Source organism: Alligator sinensis, unplaced genomic scaffold (assembly GCF_000455745.1).
Source record: "Alligator sinensis unplaced genomic scaffold, ASM45574v1 scaffold773_1, whole genome shotgun sequence".
NCBI classification, from domain to species: Eukaryota; Metazoa; Chordata; order Crocodylia; family Alligatoridae; genus Alligator; species Alligator sinensis.
In genome coordinates, this window is record NW_005842403.1 from 437,946 (window position 1) to 458,743 (window position 20,798).

Consider the following 20,798-nt stretch of genomic DNA (forward strand, 5'->3'; position numbering starts at 1 on the left):
CTTTCTGCGCTGGAAGTGTCCAGGGTGCGTAGAGGCAAAGACAATGTAAGGGGAAGCAATGGGATGAGATTTGATGCCCAGACCAGGCTGAAAGACTGTAGCCACCCTTGGTGACAAGCCTGCCCCAGAGGGGCATTGGCAAACTCAGGGCTGCTCCTTGGGCCATGCTTCCAGACATCAGCTTTCCCTCAGTTCCTTGCTGTGGGACCTCACTGTGATTTTTTTACCCTCCATTTTGCCACAGTGGAATGAAAATGATGCATTTTAAAGGCCACTTGGACTGGGTCCTGCATGGTTGCCTGGGAAGTCTGAAGTTTCCCAGCAGATGAGCCGTGAATTAAATGCGCACTGAGCCCTCAGCATTGAAGCATCATGGAAGGAAGGGGTTTCAGTAACAGTCATCAGTATGAAGCCTAGGAAAAGCCCTTGTGTGTGTGTAACACTATTACAGTCTTACCCTACAGCCAACTACAAGTTTCTACCCTGATGCTGCAGAGCTCACCTGCCCTGCCCGTATTTCCAGCAGTCCTTGGGGATATCATGTCCCACAGCCAGATAGCCGGCCATCTGCATCACGTGTAGCGTGTAAGTGACCTTTATTAATGACACAGTGGGTGATTTCGTACAGATTGCAAACATGTTTTACATTCACAAATGACAGAGCTGAAAATGGCAGGAGTGTCAGCTTGTAGTTTAATGCATTTTTTTTTGGTTTATTCTAAAAAAACCCACCTAATGGAGTCTTAAAAAAGACACTGCTATGTTAGCTAGCTGGATGGATTTCCAGTGGAGCATGACAACTCCTGTTCATCATCATCCTCACCATCATCCCCATCACTTATAAAGTACTTTACTAATTAGTTAAGAATTATAACCTCCCACTTTCCCCATGGGAGAGCTATTATCTCCATTTTGTAATGAAGAAAACTGAGGCAAAGAGGTTAAGTCCTTGGGCTTCAGAGTAAGCTGCTGTTGACAGGTGGGGGATCAAAAGTGAGGTTTACCTGGGTCCTGAGGCTTATATTCAAGCATTAATGCACGCAGCCTTTGTACAGAAGCATGTGTCAGTACAGATCAGAGAATGGGGACAGTTGGGTAACATAATCTGCTGGCAATAGCAGATCATGGAGCGCTGTCTCCTACATCTTCTGACAGCCCTACACCAGATCGCTTGACTAGGTAACTGATGGGTATTCGGGGGGAAAGGAACAACTCAGTGACAGTCTGGTTATTATTCTGTAGCGTCTTGTGAAATGTGGGTTCAGACCTGAGTTCCTATTGGAGTCTCCAGGAGTGGCAGATTCTGGGTCTCAAAAAGTTAGTGGCATCATGCTCTCATCCCATCTTGGTAAGCTCATGTGTGAGCCACTGTTAGGGTTCATTGGACTTCATAGTATCATAGTACTTAGGGTCAGAAGGGACCTAAACAGATCATCAGGCTCGACCCCCTGCCCTGGGCAGGAATGGGTGCCGGGATCATATCACCCCAGCCAAATATGACTTCCACAAATGACTTCCTCATTTGTGCTCCATCCATAGCACAGATTTCAGCCACAGAGCCTGGATTTTCAGCTCTTGTCTCTAGCTCTGGTATTGATCAAGGTGGGGGCTGTCCTTGAGCTCTGCCATAGGAGGCCAAGGAGGATATGCGTAGGTGGGAATCCCATGTCCAACCACAGAATGGAAACATGGTGGGGTCTGTCACACTTGCAGAGGGAGAGCGGGGCAATCAGTGAGCGTGGTGGGTGTCTGTTGCTCACTGGCCAGCTGACAGGTGTGCTTTGGCAGCTGGGGGCAGATGCAGATCTCTCTATGCATTATGTATCTGTGTTATCAAAACCTTATGGCTAACAAATATACGGAAGTTTGTTTATTTACACACAAGCAGAGGGAAGCAAGGAAGGTGCCCTTCCGCATCAACTCCAGAACAACCTGTCCCAGTTTTCTGTGACTGGGCTTCCACTTCCATCATTCAACATTACTGTCTCCTGGCGTGGTTTAGGCCCCATGTCTAAGCCTAAGTCTAAACCTCATACCCAGTCCCTGCTATTGCATTCATGCCCTCTATACACAGCAGCCGCAAGCTACAATCACTGCCTGGTGTAATTGCAGCAAAGCAGACAAAATAATCCCATTTAACCACACCTGCATATTGATAAACATGTTGACAGAGCTGGCTGTGGAAGGGATTTCTGTACACATGCACAGGCTTGTTGTGTGCACAAGTGTGCACAGGCACCCAGCAGGCGATTCAAGTTTCAAAGAGGCGAGTTATATCCCTCCATGCTGGGATACCACAGCCTATCGGTTCATTCCACCCAGGGTAGGCAGGATCAGAAGCCCAGCAAAGTATAAACAGAAGGGCTCCAAAAGCAGATTTTCCATCCTGCAAAAAATTGAAATGTCAAACTTTTTTTTCATTCCAAATTGGGCCCAAAAGCAAAAATTGCAAAAAAAAAATTCTACAAAACAAAATTTTAAGATGAGATTCTTTTGGCTTCCATGACCATTTCATTTCAACCCATTTAAACCGTTATAATGTCAAAATATTTTAAAATTGAGATACTTTGCCTTTTAAAGTGCTTAAAAACAAAATAAAGCAAATTTTGAAGCAAAATGTCTTTTAAAAATGAAAGATCATAACGTTGTGTTCCAAACTTATTAACCTGGGACATTTCTAAGTTTCTTTACAAATGTCATTGAAAGTGAAAGCAATTCAGGAATCATTTTGGAGGCATCAAAATAGTGTTTCCTAATGGAAAATTCTTTCAACAAAGTATCTCAACCATCTGTCCAAGCAATGCACTGCTGCTCATCTCTCTCTCTCTTTCAGGACAGAAAATCCTCTCAGGGCCTGCGACTGAGCTCCTCTAGAGCACTTCTGCCAGACAGGGCCAGGAGGGAATTGGCCCATCCCTCCCCATAACTTGGTGGGTGTCTAATAGGTCCCCTTTTGCGGGGACCCATTTATTTCCCAGAAAGCTGAAGATTGTAACTGCAGTTATTCCTATCAAAATAGCATGCACCTTGCAGGACTGGACATAACTAAGCACAAGTAGTGGGCCCAGAGAACAACCTCCAGTGGGCTGTTATGATGCACACTCCCTTCTACAAAACCAGGCCCCACTTTGTGATTCCCCAGAGTCCTTCTTCTCCTTCAGCCCAGACTCTCCAGTCTGCATCACATCCTGGAACTCTCCTCTGTTTCAACGACTGGCTCCTCTTCTTGCCCTCACAGACCTCAGTTTGCTAGATATTGAAAACCACAGTGAACAACTCATCTTATTAGTCCCGAACAATTTCTTTCATGCTGGAATTTGGAAACTCGCAGCATGGCTGCAGTAATCCCTGTAATCCCCTGTCACTCCCCTGGTGGTCTGGAGCCTCCTTAGTGAATTTCAATGTGTGACAATTACAGCAAGAACAATCAGATCACCCTTTGCCCCTGAGAAAAGCAGAATCTGTGCAGTCAGAAAGTATTTGTCACTCAGACGTATATGCTAATATTGTGTCTGAGCCTGCCATCCACTCCACTTTGGTTAGGGAGTAATGGCTGGGTGGGGACCATACATGCCTGATGACCATTGACCAAACTGAGCTAGAGAGAGAGGGCAACAGAGCACTGTGTATGCAAGTCTACAGGTAAGGGTGAGTCCTTCTTGCACAACAGCCTGTGGACTAAGCAAGTTCTTTTTCCCAGAGCTACAGAGGAGACCTCCTCTTCTCTGCCTGTACCTGATATATTCGTAGCAGAGCCTTGATTTGAGGTACTGTGTTTTCTCAATTCAAACCCTGCCTTTCCCTCTCCAGTCCCTAAAGAAAGTCCCATGCTCTGTCCATTGCAAAGAAAAGCAGCAGAGCGTGTGGAGCAGAAGAGTTACAGCGTAAAGTGTGTCCCAATAGCCTGGCTCCCCTTGACTCCTCCAGGCTGGTGCCATAGCAGGAGCCTGGGAATCAGGGAAGACTTACTGAGCCCTAAAGATTCTGTGTGTAGGTTATATCAGAGTTGGCTCTCTGCAAACTTCAATTATTGTATTATGCAAAATCTCAGCATCATGTATCTCTCTCCAGAACAAACATATTCAGCCAACGTGACATGTCTCCTCTCCCCTTCCATCCTAGGTCCCCTTTTTCTTTTTGGTGGAATAGAGATCCTGGATCCACAGAGGTGGTGGCAATTGGCTTCTGCCCAAAACTTGCTCCTGCCTTCTGGTCTGCTCTACTCCAGACACAGCTTTCTGTCAGATACCCCCAGTAGGCTCCCAAGACAAGAGAGCAGCGAGAGCCATGGCTGTTTTCCTCCTGCTGATTTTTCATGGTAGGAGTGCTCCCATGTATTTGTAGACCCACACTGTCTCTCTGCTGCAACCCAAACCAGGACACAGATATTCAAGGACATTCTCAGTAGGGCTCATCCCGCATCACCGCATCCACATTCCAAAATTTCTGAGCAGAAATGGAAGCAACCCAAAACCCTGCTTTCCAGCAACCTTCTCCTCAGCATCTCCAGCTGGCAGGGCAGGGCAGGGCAGGGCAGGGCAGGGCAATACACTTTGGCACAGGCTAAAAGAAAAAGCTGTAGGATTTGAAAAATAAAAAATAAATACTACATCTTCCTCACGCATGTCATCCAATGACCCCCCATGCCCTTCTTGGCACCCGGTCCCCCTCTTCATTCAGTCCCATAGAGAACACTGCTCCTTTAGCTTTGGTGCAGTCAGGTGGTCACTGCAGAGTCCCAAAGGGCTTGTCATGTAAACAGTCATCATGAGAATGGCAAATGTCTTGTACTCTGCCACACAGGTCTCAGTGTGTGGGAGATCTGGTTTCCACTTCCTATTGCAGCAATTTTGGCACCTCCACCTGCCAAGATAAAATGGTCTATTATTTTTCAGTGCAGCACTAGAGACCAGCGGGCATTAGAGGGAGTTGTTGGAAAGGCTGGGGCTTGTTTGTCTTTCAGTGAATCGTAAATGAATGAAAGTCCTGCATTAGCAGCTCTGGGGACCGAGTCTCTACCTGATGAGCTGACATACTGCAGGCAACTGCTCGAGACCCTCCCCGCTATCCCAGCTCACGAAGAGTTCGGTGGTCCTGAGAAATTCAGAGTTTGGACTTCCCTCTGTTGGCCAAAAAGACAGCTAACTGGAAGGAAGTAGGAATCTGCTCATTAGGAGGCCATTTAGCTGGAGCCACAATTCATTTTACACAGATCACCATGCTGTCGGCAGTTCAAGATGAGTGGCACAGCCACCACGACTGCCCCCCGAGTCACTAGCTTTTATTACGAAACCTCAGTCTTCATGCCAAGACAGCCAAAACTTGGGGTTTATATGACAGCATGGACTTCAGCATTGTTCTGGGCGCTGGTAAGGTGAGGTCTACCTCATTAATTACATGTGAGGCCTAAGCTCTGTGACACCTGGTACATACATCTGGGATAACATTGCACATTTGTCAAAGGCCTATATCCTTATAAATTGGTCATTAAGGGAGAATTTGTTGACAGTCCTCAGCATCATAATGTAAAGAAATGTCTAATATAAAGATCTAGGACTACAAACCAGAACTTTGCTACACTGATGAAAAAAAATCTAAACATGGAAAAACTGTTAAATATAGATAAAACATTGCAAAATATAAAATAAATTAAGAAGGAAAGGGAACTTTGAAGCTGATGTATAGAGCAAAACTCAGGACTAGCAAAACTAGTGCTAGTTCTTTATTACCTATTGATTTAAAATAAAAAATAGTAAAAAATATAAATTAACATTTTATAAATTCAGGGGGAAAGAATTTTCATCACAGTACAAAAATTTAAAGCATTCTTTTTTAACCATGAGCATAAGGGCTTGGAAAATCCTGACTCACTTACTGCCACCTAATGATATAGATGAGATTTAAGGCTATTGCGCTAACTGAGACAAAACCTTTGGTCTCAGGAAATAGCCAAGGATTTCAAAGGAAAGGGGAACAGAATTTGACTGCTGAAAATAACTGCCCAGAATTCTTCACCCTGCGGATTTGAAGTCCATGTGCTTTAATGGGGCACATGATGAGCGGGTCTAACTAACCCAGGGGTGGGCAAAATGCGGCCTGCAAGCCTGATGTGGCCCTCCAGGCCAGTCTATCTGGCCCGCAGGGCCCCTAAAAAAATTAGAAAATTAATATTTATCTGCTCCAGGCTGCCTGTCATGCGGCCCTCAATGGCTTGCCAAAATTCAGTAAGCGGCCCTCCGCCCAAAATAATTGCCCACCCCTGACAAGGAAATGACCATAGTGGAGTACCATGCCCTGCCTCTGATTGGCTTTATCCCCCTCAGCCAACAGAGCTGTCCAAAGGAAAATAGGCCTTGCAAGTAAAACAAATATAGTGCAGGATGTGCTCGTAGTCAGATGCCAAAAGGCCGAGACAGGGGGAATCTTGAGCTACATCTGAAATTTGGTTACCATAAAACAGTGTATCAATATTCCATAGAGGCTCCAGGTCCAAACATCCCTGTTTCAGCCCCCCACTTGCCTTCTTTAGCTGTTTGACATTGCTGGATCGAATGGCAGCCAAAAGCTGATCCCGTGAATTCTCCTGAGCAGGAGGTGCTTTTTCTGCCATCTTCCTCTGCGTGGCCGGAGAGAGCGAATTCCTTAGGATCAGCGGTGGAGCCAATGGAGGTGGGGGTGGGGGAGGTGCAGCTGGAGCCCCAGCCTTTTTAGGAGAACTTTTAGGGGAAGACCAGGGGGATGATTTGGGGGATGGTTGCGGTGAAGGCTTGGGGGAGCCTTTTGGCAGGCCTCCTACTTTGGGCACTTCCAGCAGGTCCTTCTTCTCCCCCCGCTCTTGAGCTTGTTTCTGCTCCTGCAGTCGTTTCTGCCTCTGCTTGTCCATGTTCCTGCTCAGCAGATTTGTGACTGTCATACGGGGACCTGCCAGCTCAAAATGGTAGCCCAACTTCAGAAGGGTAGTGTTCTCTTTTAGTAACTTGGCTATCTCCATCTCTGTCTTGCCTCCACAGATGTGCCTCTGATTATGGAAGCGCAGCTCTGTCAGGACGTTGTTCTGCAGCAGTGCACGGAAGATGGCCAAGATGCCTTTGCCTGTGATGTGATTAGAGTCCAGATTGATGCTGGTCAGCATCTTGTTTGACTTCAACAAAATGGAAATGGCAAAAGCAACATGGTCGTCAGCACGAGTATTAGCCAGTGCAAACACTTTGACCACAGTGTTAAATTCCAGGGCTTCTGCAAAGCGCACCAGGATTTCATTGGTTATGCAGTCAGAGTTATTAACATTGACTTCTGTGGTCTCTGGGTCATTATTTTTCACTCTTTCTAAGATTTCATCAAACATACTCGAAGCTGCATCTTCCTCCTCCTCGGTCGGACCTGGAGGGGTGTCAGCAGGTTTGGCAAGGCTGTTCTCAGGGACCTGTTTTGTCTCTTTCTCTGTTGCTGGAGGAATTTTTTCCTCTGATGCCTTTTTGGAGTCAGTAAGTGATTTCTCTTTGCCATCAGCTGTGGAATATTTCTTTAAAGCAGAGCTCTTTGTTTCTTCTTTTTTATCCTTTTCTTTCTTCTCTTCTTTTTTATCCTTTTCTTCTTTTTTATCCTTTTCTTTCTTCTCTTCTTTTTTATCCTTTTCTTTCTTCTCTTCTTTTTTGTCCTTTTCTTCTTTTTTATCCTTTTCTTTCTTCTCTTCTTTTTTGTCCTTTTCTTCTTTTTTATCCTTTTCTTTCTTCTCTTCTTTTTTGTCCTTTTCTTCTTTTTTATCTTTTTCTCTCTCTTTCTTTAATGCCAAACTTTTCTCTGCTTCCCTTTTATCCTTTCCAAATTCTTTCTTTAGAGCTGTAATCTTCTCATCTTCTTTTCTATCCTTTCCTATCAGTTTTTTTTCCATGGCCTTGACTTTATCATTGGGAAATTTTCCCTCTTTGTGTTTACTGTCTACTTCATCTTTCTCTTTTTTACTGGTTTTCTGAAGAGTTTCTTCCTTTTTGCTCTCTTTTCCCAGTGCAGGAACTTGTTTCTTGCCCAGGTCTTTGGAATGAGCTCCCTTCCCTTTTTCTTCAAGGTTTTTGAGCTCTTTCTTCTTCTCTGTTTGTTTCCCTTCCTACCAAGAAAAAAAAAGGATGAAACAAGCAACTATTAGGTTCAACTTCCATGACTATGTAGCACGTTAACAAAATAGTTGGGCACTGGGCAGTGTTGTTTCAGTGTTGCGTATACTACAATGTCAGTAGCGCTAATGCCAAGTGATTGTAAACTCTATTTCTATTTAGATTTTTAAACAGTAGATTAATAGTCTTTGGTATTAATCTAGGTCATCACAGGGCACAATATATATACAGACACATTAACAAAGGAGTGTAATAATACATACAGCATATATGTTGTTCACGAGAAGAATGTAGGAATCAGACCCACAATTCATCTAGTTCAGTATCCTGTCTCTAACACTGACTATAGCCAGGTGCCAGTAGATAGATATAGGATAATCTTTTCCTCTTAAAGTTCATCTCTTAATCTCAGCTACTGAGAATCTGTCTTGAAGAACTAAAGCACAAGGTTTAGTGTCCTTTTCAAAACTGCTGCTGTCATGTCCTATTCTAACTCTGAATGAATGACACCCAATCCTAACTGGCTCAGCAGCCACATGAGTAGTCAGCATTAATAAAAAGACCCAACACCATAGACATTCCTAAGTGAATTGTAGCAAACCCATTCCAGTTCAAAAGAAAAAATCTGTAGTCCTTGTACCACGTTTGAGGGCTCGTGCTCTGTTTTTATGACTGCAGGAAAGACATGCCCAATGCATGCAATAAGAAAAATCTTTGATAACATGTTCCATGATGAGCTGGAAACAATATGTTAAGAGTTAAATGTCTAAAGCTGCTGTTCCAGGTAATCTAGGTATCCATTCAAGGGATGGCCAATGATGATAAATCCAGGTATCCACAGAAATTTCTGATTCTTCTTTGAAACTTGCAACATTCTTGGCTTCAATGACACCAGCAGTTCCAGTCTAATTGCACTTGGAATGAAACAGTTTTGATTTTGAATTTGTCACCCTTTGATTTCATTCACCGTTCCTCTGTTACAAGATAGGCCAATGCTCAGCTTTCCCTAGATCATGTTATGATAAGGTGTAAGAGTGATGTTGTAGCCATGATGGTCCAGAAATTATATGAGAGGCAAGAATATCTTTTATTGGACCAAGTGTAGAGTTGGAATAGAGTTAGACAAGCTTTTGAATGCAAGGTGACCTGATGAGGAATGTCTTGCATTTGAAAGTTTGTCTAACTCTATCCCAACTCTACAGTTTGTCCAATCAAAGATACCACCCTAAGAAATCCTTGCCTCTTCCCTAGACTATTCATTATTTTGTTGTGTCCCCTCTTACTTCCTTCCTTTGTAAAATAACATCCTAACCTTTTCAACCTCATCAGAGGAGAGATTTTCCAGCTCCTAATTATTTTTATTGCCCTTTTCTGAACCCCCTCTAGTTCTGCATTATCTTTTGGAGATGGGTGGACAATAAAAGGCCCAAGATTTCATGTGAGGGTGCACCATTGATTTATATAATGACATTATGATATTTGCAAAAGGCAAGGATTTTTTGGGGTGCTAGCCTTAGACTAATTGCATAGCTGGGAGATATTTTAGACACAGTTGGTCCAGTAAAAGTTTCCTCCCAAAAAAATCCTCGCCTCTCACATACCAGTGGTTCCTGGACCATTGCAGTTACAACATCACTCCGACATTACTGCTATGGAGTTTCCCATTTTATTCTTTTCATGCCTTTTAATGTCCTGTTTGCTTTTTCAACTGTAGCTGCACCCTGCACAGAAGTCTCTATTGATCCTGTTGTACTATTCCCCTTCCTGAGTCGGTAGAGCTAATTTAGCACCCTGAATATTTTAAATTCCCTGCTGCCCTTTGTTTGTATTACTATTCATTTATCAACTTTAAATTTGATCTGTCATCGTGCTGCTTGTCCACCTAGCCTGGTTAGGGCCCCCTAAAGCTCCTTGCAGTCCTCTCTGGTCTTAACTAAGCTAAAATCTTTGCACCATTTTTTCCCAGACAGTTTTTCATCTATGACAATATTTTGTCTCTTGCCAGGCTACTTAGCTTCTTTAACAGTTTATCGTGGGTGAGCTTAGGCTAGATCCACATAGAGAGATAGAAGTCTAACTGCTACACTGGACAATTATATTCAAATGTTTATCCTCAAAACCTACCGTCTAACCCTGGAGGTACCTAAATTGCTGACCCAGGGTACAGGAGAAAACAAGAAGTCTCAGCAGGAGCTGGCAGCCCAGTGCCAGACGAGGTCTTCCCCACCACACCTCCTCTGAGCATCCACAGACACAGTCCAAGCCCATAAGTCAAGAGGCTGGGTTGTGCCTCGGTGCCTCCTTTTGAGCCATCAGTCTCTGATGTTTCACTGGTAAACTTCTGGGTTTGGTGTCTGTCAGCAGACTCGGGTGGCTGAAGCGTGCAGGGACCCGCCACTGCTGCTGTGTAGACAAGCCCTGTGAGTAGCATCTGCTACACGGGCAAGTGCTAACCTTGCACCTGAAGCACAAATCGGAATAAATGATCTGTAGTTTGTGTCTGTCATGTGTAGCAATGGTCTCCTGTAAACTCTGTTTCAGGCTCATTATCTTGTACCTCACTGTATCCCTTTTATGGCTTCCTAAAAGGTAGTGGGACTTGTCTTGCAGTCACTGAACTGCCTACTTTAAAGTTAGCGTAGTCCTCTGCACACAGGGCTAGGGTGACCATGCATCCCTAATTGGGTGGGACAGTCCCAAAGTGTAAGCATCAAGTCCCAGGGACAGCATTTGTCCTGGATTCCCCTTGGCACAGTCAAACAACTAGCATCCCAGTATCATGTGCAGGGATCTATGTTTTCCATTTAACTCAGAAAAAAACTTGGATTCTCTCCTTTAAAGGAGAAAAACATGAGAAACCACTGGTTTCCCCTTGCAGGCTGGCAGAGTACCAGTCTGCAAGGGACTACTTGGGGCGATGGGGAACAGGACACAAAGGGGCACCATGTGCATGTGAGCATGTGTACATACGCACATGGCCAGCAATACAGCTAGGCAGCAGTGGAGAGCAGCTCCCCGAGGTGCCTGCAGGTAAATCTATGGGGGGAAGGGGGCATAGGTGAAGCAGGGGCAGGGGGCAAAGGGGGCAGACTGAAGCCCCCACAGTGAGGGAGGGAGCAGGGCAGGGTTGGCGCCTGGGGCTGAGGCCTGTCCAGGGTAGTGCATGGGGCCTGGGCTGCAATGCACAGCTGCGGGGCCCAGCCAGGGAGCGGGACAGAGCCATGGGCAGCTTGTCCAGGGGGCAGCAGGGGGGGGGCATGTGTCCCACTTATGTATTTTGAAAAGGTGGTCCCCCTACACAGGCTACATGGAATAGGTTCGGCCTGTGTGCTAATCACTGTTGCTAGTAGTATTCCTGTCTTCCCTAAACGTTCAGAAGAGAACGGAGGAAGCTGGACCTCACAGGGAGGTGGCCAAGGTTCTCTGCTCAGGGGTAAGCACCGGGCATGCACTGAAGTCCACCTAACAGACAGCTTGACAGTAAGGTGAGCTGTTAGACCGGGCTCAGCTGCTGTGACTATTATGAGGGCTCAGGTTCACAGGAGGGAAGACAGGATGCTCCAGATGTCCCAGCAGCCATACTACCTTGTTCCTGGAAGGAATGAGGACATGGCCGAGAAAGAAACTTCTCTGTGTGGGGCCTTTGACACTTGGGAGTTTAAGACCGACCTCTCAGAACAACTTTTTCTATGTTTAAAAATTGCAAATTGTCCCCCCGCCAAATATTGCAAATTCTCTGAATAAAAAACAAAAATCCATGTTTTTCTGCAGTTAAAATGAAATGCCACTATATATACATATATATATATATATATAAAATACCTATAAATGTTGGTGTTTGATTTTGGGTTTTTTGTCATGGAAAACCAGAGCTTCCCCTGCTTCCCCTGCCCCTTTTGCTCAGGACGTGGGTCCAGTGTGGCTGTTGCCCCCCGCCTGCTGCCTGCTTTGTGGCACTGAGCAGCCATGATATGCTGGTACCCTGCCTATGCCATTGCCCCTCACTTCCCACCCACAGCTCCCACCCCTGCCGGAGTTGCCAGGGCTATGGGGCTGGGGACCTGGGTCCACAGCCCCCTGCCCTCCCCAGTAGCATTCAAGCCCTGTACATGCATGTGGCTCCCCCCGCCTGACCGCCCTCCTCCCACTCCCCCCAGCCCCTTGCAGGCTGGAACCCTGCTAGCCTGCAAGGGGAACTGTTTCCCATGTTTTTCGCATTTAAAGGAGAAAATCTACGTTCTTCTCTTTTAAATGAGAAAATCCACCTTTTTTCTCCTTAAAATGAGAAAATCCACATTTTACCGCATTTCTCCATGGCAAACAGGAAACATGGATTCCTGCTTGTAAGTCGTCCCTATCAACAAACTCAGTTACAGGGGAACTCCAGAACCACCTGAAATGAAATTCCAACCAAAAGAATCGAGCCAGCAGCCCAAATCTGAATGGCCTTTGCTTCAGGGATTTTTGTGTCTGGCTCAGGCCCATCTCTGCTTGAATTGTTTCCATGGTGCGCAATGTACAGGTTGCCAATTCTGTGCTGCTGAATGTGCATACAACAAGAATTTTTTCTTTGGAAAAAACTGGCTTTGCTCTAAGCAGAGCTGCCCTTGGATACTGTTTGTACCTGGAGTATAAACAGACACCATTTGGGACATGATTTCTGTTTATTTAGCTAAGATTTTTCTTGGCTCCTCATCGTGGATCTAAACATGCAGCAAAAGGGTATATACCAGACAGCTAAACAGTCCTGCATCCATGATTCCTGCCAGTTCCTTCCTATCCAGCCTGGAATGCAAACTACCAAGCCCTGTTACCCATCTGGGAGTGTGCTGCTGGGGGGAGGGTGTCTGAGGAGCTCCCCCTTCCTTGCAGCCACTGGAGTAAAGTATGACCTGCAGCCTTGTCTTTTCTTTTTGTTATTCTGGATCTAGCTCCCAAGAGAAGGAAACTTGATCTTGTCTCAGTGGTGGAAGAAAAGGAGCTGGAGTGACTCCTCTCACTGAGATACAAGCACCCATTTCTGACATCTGGATGAAGAACCTGAGAACAAGAAAGGATAAGTAACAGCATTTGTGACTGCCCAAGCCCCTGCAAAAGGAAAGAACAGGGCTCCAGCAGCAGGTGTCCAAAACAGGCAACTGGCCAGCCCGAGGAGCGTGTGGTAGTTGCTGTCAGACAGTTTCTTTGCTTCAGAGGCTAATGAGGCTCATTCTGTCACAGTGATCTTTGCAGTGGGCACAGGAGTTATTCCTATAGTTAGCATGCATCTATCCTGTCCCAGCTCCCCAGTTAGAGCACTTGCATAGGCAAAGAACTGGATCCTTTTGGTCTGCACAGTACCAGCCCCTTCCTCTTTCCTTAGTAACCTCCCTCTTCTCTTTTCCCTCGTGTACCACCTTTTCCCCCTGTAGCAACAACTTCCCTTCTCTCACATCAAACTCCTTCCCTAGAAACATCTTCCCTTGTTCACAAAACCCAATCTCCTCCCTCCTGCACAGCAACCCAACCCTGATCCCGCCCATAGCAATCCCATTTTATAATGACTCTCCCACCCCCTCCTTTCCTTATAACATTTCCTTTCCCTGCAGTGATCCCATCTGCTCCATCTCTTCCTTACAGCAATCCCACAACCTCCCCACCCCACAGTGACCTGACCCACCTCTCCCACTCCCACAGCCAACCTGTCTACACCTCCATGAACCAGTGCCTCTCCACCCCTCACCATAACAGCCTCCTCAGCAAAAGTTCCTCATCTGTTCTTTCCTTTGCTGCAAGCACAGTACTTCTTGCTATTGCTAGGTTTCCTTTGCCTTCCAGTCCCATGGCCCGCTGTGCAGTTCAGTAGGTATTTACATATCATTTAAAAGTAGGAGGGACTCATTGCATAAGTGTATGGCAGCAGATGCAATTAAAAGCTTTCTCTCCCTCAAATCTTTATCTCAAGATATTGCATGCTCTAAGCCCTTGTTTATACATAAGGGTTTCCTGGTGTACCTGTATAGGTGGAGCTGTCCTGGCAGATCTGTTTGGAGAGCAGCTTAAACTGGGAAAACTTTTTTTTTTCAAGTACATCTTAAACTAGTTGCCCTATTGGAATAAAGTGAACTGCCACAAGGACATTTTGCTGATATGACTGCATCTACACCAACCTCTTGGTGGCACAGCTATGTCAGTTCTTGTGGGGAGAGGACTCATACCTGACTGATGCAACTCTGCCAACACAATGTTAAGTGTAGACCAGAGAAGAAAAGCCCCAGTTAGACATCTTCATCCCTCTATTACAGTACTGCTCCAGACAAAGAAACCTGACTCAGTCATTGCACTTTCCTGTGGAACCGTCAGTGATAGACTGTCCCCAGCCCCTCTCCCACTGAGCCCCCATACAGCCATGCCACCTCTCATGTTTGAAAGAGGAAGCATGTCCTCACAGACATGACTTAGCTGTTGTCTATTTGTATTCATCAGTCTTGTCTTTAGCTTGGAAGTTCATTAGGCCCAAAGTCTCCCATTTGGCCTGTAGAGTGTCCAATATAATAAAGTCCCATGCCTGGCTGGGGCCTTTTGGTCCTACTAGGATACAAATCAATCAACAATGTGAGAAGTCAGGGCATCAATGAGCTAGTTAGTCCCCAACTGGCCCTCATTACCCAGATGAGCCCAGCTGCCAGTGACCTAGCTAACTACTTCAAGGTGGCCCTAGTTTCCTGTATGGATGTAGCTGCCTACTTATATGTATGTATATATGTACTTATATACGTACATCCTGTATGGATGTAGCTACACCTACTCTCTCAGGTGCCCAGTAAACTACTCAGTGGATGTTTCTTTGTGTAGTCCTAGGCTTCTGATTCCTTCTTCCTGCCTGGTGATGCCTTATTCCTGAACTGCTGCCTCCTAAGCCTTTTGCTCCATTGTGGAACCCTGTTTCTCACCCCTGATCCCCTGGTGTATGACCTTCTAGGGTAGGGGCAGGCAATTATTTTGGGCGAAGGGCTGCTTACCGAGTTTTGGCAAACTGTTGAGGGCCGCATTTCCCTTTCCGGCGCAGGGAAGCAGGAACAGCCCCATGGTCCCAGACCAGAAGCCTCTGCTAGGCAAGGGTTTCTGGTTGGGGGGGCAAGGGCTGGCAGACCTTACTGCTGGGTCCTGCCACTAGCTTCCTCTTGTTTTTTCCTGTCATCTTTGACAGGCAGCTAGTAGCAAATAAATATTAATTTTCTAATTTTTTAGGGGCCCCACAGGACAGATAGAATGGCCTGGTGGGCTGGATCCGGCCCCTGGGCTGTATTTTGCCCACCCCTGTTCTAGGGTGACAGTGTGGTGGGAACAGGGCAGGAAGTGCTTATCTCCCCTTCCCCAGTTAGGATCAATGCACAGATGCTTGGGTAAGAACTGGCATTTCTATAAGCTTTGCTGCCCTTCATGGCTAAAAGAAAAGGCGGATCATTCCTTCATTCACCTGAGAAGCTCTTTAAGCCTGTTTGCTACGTCCTGGAGCCAATTGCTATGGACAGCCCAGTTCTTTTCTTTTCTTGTTCAGCTAAATGAAGTTTGACAATGTTGAGACTCTTCGACTACTCCAAGCACTTAGAGTTATAAAGGCAGCATTGTGGCCTCTTGTAGCAAGGGTTCCAGGCTTGTGACATCCAAAGAAGCCAGCTTCCATATAACTGAGTGGCAAATAATGAGACCTTGTTGGAAAAATGGAAGTAATGAAGGAAGAACTGGGATAAGAGGCATATAAACATGTTTTGCCATGTAGGAAATGCAGACAGAGTGGAAAGATCGAAGAATTGACAGAATCACAAATAGGTTTCTCCAACTGAGGAGAGATAAGAGAAAAATAGGACACTTAGCAGATCTGTGCTTAACAGATCTGCAGTAGAAGCACTGATAGAATAACTAGCACTTCTAACACCATTAATATTTACTTTTTACTGTTCTTAACTAAGAAGTTCTCTATGGTTCTCATCTAACCAGATGCTTTAAATCCTGTGCCCATTGCAGACAGGCTCTTCTGGGCTCTGTGTCCAGTGCAGAGTCCTTTTGGGTTTGCTCTGAGATTTAGCTTTAGAAGGACTCTGAGGGCACATCTACATGTTGCCCTATGGTGATGTTGTTACTATGCTGTGCTTTAGTACTTTTGGAAGTACAAAAGCATGGTGCAGTAACTGCCTGTACCGTGCTGTACATGTGCGGCACATGGTTATTTTTAGCAGCTACTTCACTGTAGCAGCGTATTAGAACAGGGGAGCGTACCACTATGGTGAAGTAGCTGTTGGTCACGTGTAGACACCTGTGGACACTATGCTGCCATAGCGCATTGCTACAGTGACAAAGTGTCACAGGTAGATTCATAGAAGTAGGGTCGGAAGGGACCTTGTAGATCTTCTAATCTGACCCCCTGCCCTGGGCAGGAGAGAATACTGGGCTCATATGACCCCAGCCAGGTAAACGTTGAGCCTCCTCTTAAAGACCCCCAGGGTAGGAGCACGCATCACTTCCCTTGGAAGTTGGTTCCGGATCCTAGCCGCCCTGACTGTGAAGTAGTGCCTTCTAATGTCTAGTCTAAACCTACTCTCTAGCAACTTATGGCTGTTATTCCTTGTTACTCCGGGAGGCACTCGGGGGAACAAGGTCTCTCCCAAACCCCGCTGGTCTCCCTTAGTAAGTTTATAGATGGCCACCAGGTCCCCGCTGTAGACGTGCCCGAGTTTCTTTAGTCTGGCAATGGCAGCACTTCAGGGTAAAAGTCTCTGCAACTTCAAAATAAGGAGTGTAGCAAAGTTTCCATTAGGCACAAACTAGTTCAGAAGCCTCTGTTCTCATGGTATTGGGATCACTGGGTTCGTGGCTCTGGAACTGATTTTCATTGTGCAGGAACTGTCTGAATACACAGTGGTTCCCTAGTGTCCCAAGAGAGGCCCAAAGGGAGCTGAGAGGGTAATTTAATCTGATACTGAAGTAGAGGATGACCCAAATGACTTCAGAAGGCAGCGGGACGAGCTGAAGCAAGAAGAGCCATTTCATTTGGAACTTGATGCCAGGGATTGTTCTCTGGGAATTGGCAGGGATGGGCTGACAATCGCAGGAGTGAGTCACTGCCAATCTTATTCATCATGTGGCAAGAACATGAGCTGTCCTGGGGGGTTTTGTACCTGTGTAAATGCACAATTCCTAGTACTGCCACTAAAATACAGCCACAAAGCTCTGCTGACACAGCTAATCCCACTGTCCCACTGCCTGCAGCGGAGGAGACTGCTGTCTATATTTGTCACTTTGTCTGCTACATAATAATATCCATCCTGCCTTCAACCTGAACTTTTCCAGTTCAGGTGCCGGTACTGCCATCTATCCATACTGCATATTAAAAATGGGTTATAAACTAGCTAAATAGGGGTCACAGCAGGTAACCGTGAAAAAAATAATCATTATCCAGTAGGAATGTTTCCAGTGGGATCTCGTAAGGACATGTCCATTGTCTAAAGCTAATCAATATCAAATCAAAGTGCAACGTTTTATATTCAGGAACCGAACATGGAGGTCACACCTACAGGGTGGGGGGCTGCAGTTTGAAAAGCAGTGACCAGGAAAGGAATTAGGGGTCATGATAGCAAATAAACTGACCCTGAGCTCCCAGCACAACAGCGTGGCTAAGGAAGCAAACACAATCCTTGAGAGCATAAGCTGTGGAAATACTGAGCAGAAATAGCCTTTTGTTATTACTAGTGTGTGCCACATTAGTGAGACCACTAGACTCTGTCTCCAGTTCTGAGCTACAAGAATTATCCAAAGTCTGAAAAATGCACCTTATATCCAAAGTCTATAGAAACTCTATCTAGGGAGTTTCTCAATAGATTGTCTAAAGACAAGGTTAAAAAGTGACTTGATCACCGACTATCTGGTACTTACTAAGGAAAAGACTTCTGAAAGTATAAGGATCTTTATTTAATGGACAAAGGCATGTCAAGACCCGATGGCTAGAACATGAAACTAGACAAACGCAGGCTAGAAAAAAAAGGTTTAAGAAGCAGTAGCATGACTGGGAAGGGCAAGTGGGGCACCAGCCCCAGGTGCCAACTTGGAGTGCCAGTATGGCCCCCTCTCCCAAGCAGTCTTTGCCACAGCAGGCAGACTGGCCAGAGAAGCTGGACAGGTGCATCCCCAAGCCCAGCAGTCTGGGAGGGGAGGGGACATGGAATGATATGCCCCCTTGGGAAGCTTTGCCATGAGAGGCACAGCCCTGCCCCAACAGGTGGCAGTGGGTGAACAGGGCACCAGGAGCAGCCCCTGGGGCCCCCCCCTACTGCTGCCTGTCCTTTAGCTTTAGTAGCCTAAGCCCATGCTGCTGCTCAAGTGAGGAGAGCCCTGGAAGGTAAGGCTTCTTTTCTTCTGCCCTCCTCCTCCCCCCGCTCCCTCCCTCTGCCCTCCAGCGGTCAGCATAATTCACCACCCCTACCCTGGGTGCTTAATGAGCTTACTACACCTCTGTTAAAATGTGAAGGAAATTGGTAACCATCGGAACTCTATCCAAGTGGATGTGCTAGTTTGTCCCTCACTTGAAAACTTGATTTAAAGCTTTAATACTTCTTTCTAAGAGCTATGCTCTAGCTCAAGCAAAAATTCTGAGCTTGGTATAATGAGCTTGATATGCTTCTGAGCTGGACTCAGTGGAATTCTCTGGCTTGTGCTATTCAGATCAGACTAAATGATCATAATGTCCTCTCTGGCCTTCAGATCCCTGAACCTATACATGCTCAGGCACTGTATCTTGCTCTCCTACAATCTCAGCCACTGTCTGAAGCACAGGAACACTCTTCCTTTGCCTTACAAGCCCTACAACTGCTATGTGCGCCCTTCCCCCTATGCTGCACCCTGCCAGTCTCCATCCCCACTGCCATATTTTTACTATATCTGCTTTGGGAGTCTCTAACTTCCCTGATACATTCACCTCAAATATTTATAAGTGATGGAAAGTGCAAATTTCCTTCATCTCAGTGTGTTTCCCAAGCCATCCTGAAGTGCCATTATTAAGATAATATTTTTATACCAAGTGTCAGACCTTCAAAAAAAAGTCTAACAGAAACAGGCTGGTACTTAGCTGATGTTTTGATTAATTGAAATGCCTGCTGGTTTCCTCTAAATAGAATAAAATTACCATTGCTATTGCTTGTTTGCAATTGCAATCCTCAGTCCCACTCAGTTGTTTCCTTAAAAGGCAAAGAAGACTGGGAACTTCTTGTCTGGCATCTGAGCATTAGAAGCAAGCACTCCCTCGCTTCTGGGGGTCACATCAGCAGAAACTCAAAAGCCTTGGCTGCAGAATATGTTTGTCGGAGGCAGACATTTACAGGGTTTGTTTAATAGGCATCATCTGATTTGACTCTAGAGATTCACCTGCGGGGCTGCAGCATGTAGCAGATATTTACCATGAATGTGCAGCTCAGAGCTAAAGAAGCACCTTTGATTCCCCCTGACTGCAAATGTAGGTCAAGCAGACCATAGCTCTGTTTTACTGCTCCTTCTCTCATGCAGTGCTCATTCCAAACTGAGTTCAAGACTGACAAGGAGCATCCTGAGTTGTCTTGCTCTGGCAATAGCAGAACTTCAGCATAAAGACCTCAGGAGTTCCTACTACAGACAGCAGCAACATTTCCAAAAAGTATAGTGTAATTGTGGAACACCACAGAGACATTGCTGTGCTGTGACATTTTAAAATGAATAGTTAAAAAAAAAAAGGACTGATGTGGTTGGTGGTAACCTGGATAGCTAATATACTTACATCATTCAGCCTTCAGCAAAAAGCAACTGTAGCAATCTCAGCTCAGAGGTCAAGAACTGGCTGGGTAATGGAGACAGGAATTCCTCTATGTGCCTATAAGTGGTTTCCTAAGGGCTGGGGGAGTCATCTTGGTGCAGAGGAAGTGAGGGAATAAAGCCAAACATAAATTTGTTTGCTAAGTGGAGCTGTTTTTGGGAGGGGGTTTGTTTAAATGGGGAAACAACTGAAAGCACGTTTGTTCTTCCTCTTTAAAGCATACATCTCAAAATATGGTTTATCACAGGCTAAAGGGAAACTGGTTGGGGTGCCTCTTGTTCAGACACTGGAGGCACAATATGTCAAACAGAAGACCTCAGTCTCGATCCTGCACCAATAAGAAGTTCTCTTAATATACGGATAATGTGTCCTGCAATCTTACTACTACCTCCTAATTCTAGAGCCAGTGAAACCCTAAATGTCCTAACTCTGAATGTTTGGGGTCCTCCAGAAACATTCCCACCTGATTGCTAGATTGATTCACATATGTGTCACATAAGTAACAGCTTCTTGCCAAGTTGCGGCAAGGCTGAGCGGCATAACGAGAACAAGCTGTAATACATGAGCCATCCCCAGACCCATAAAGGCATCTGTACTTTTGACTCGGGGCTCTGTACGATAGTCATTCTCAAAGAGCCTCTGTACAGACACTCAGTACCATCATCAGCACCCACAAGGCATTCAGCATTGGAAAATATGTGACGTCAATTCCTGAATGATCCAGGGCTCCAGGAACTCCTAACATCTTCCAAACTGCTTGCTGCTATTTTTCATTATATACACTAAAGAGGACTGATTTACAAATCCTGAAATGGATTCCAACTCTGTGTGATTTAGAAGTATGCTCATAAGGAAGACAATGAAGAAAC

At 45.6% G+C, this 20,798-nt stretch overlaps 1 protein-coding gene across 1 annotated transcript in view; it reads right to left on the bottom strand.

The window, feature by feature from the left end:
• Nucleotides 1-577: 577 nt before the first annotated feature.
• Nucleotides 578-20,798, bottom strand: part of LMOD1 (leiomodin 1) — a 38,527-nt gene continuing 18,306 nt past the window's right edge. The window contains exons 2-3 of the mRNA XM_014522849.2: nucleotides 6,521-8,104; nucleotides 578-4,863 (exon numbers count right to left, since the gene is read on the bottom strand). Coding sequence (XP_014378335.2) covers nucleotides 4,837-4,863; nucleotides 6,521-8,104 — 1,611 coding nt within the window. The 3' untranslated portion in view covers nucleotides 578-4,836. The remainder of the gene's footprint in view (nucleotides 4,864-6,520; nucleotides 8,105-20,798) is intronic.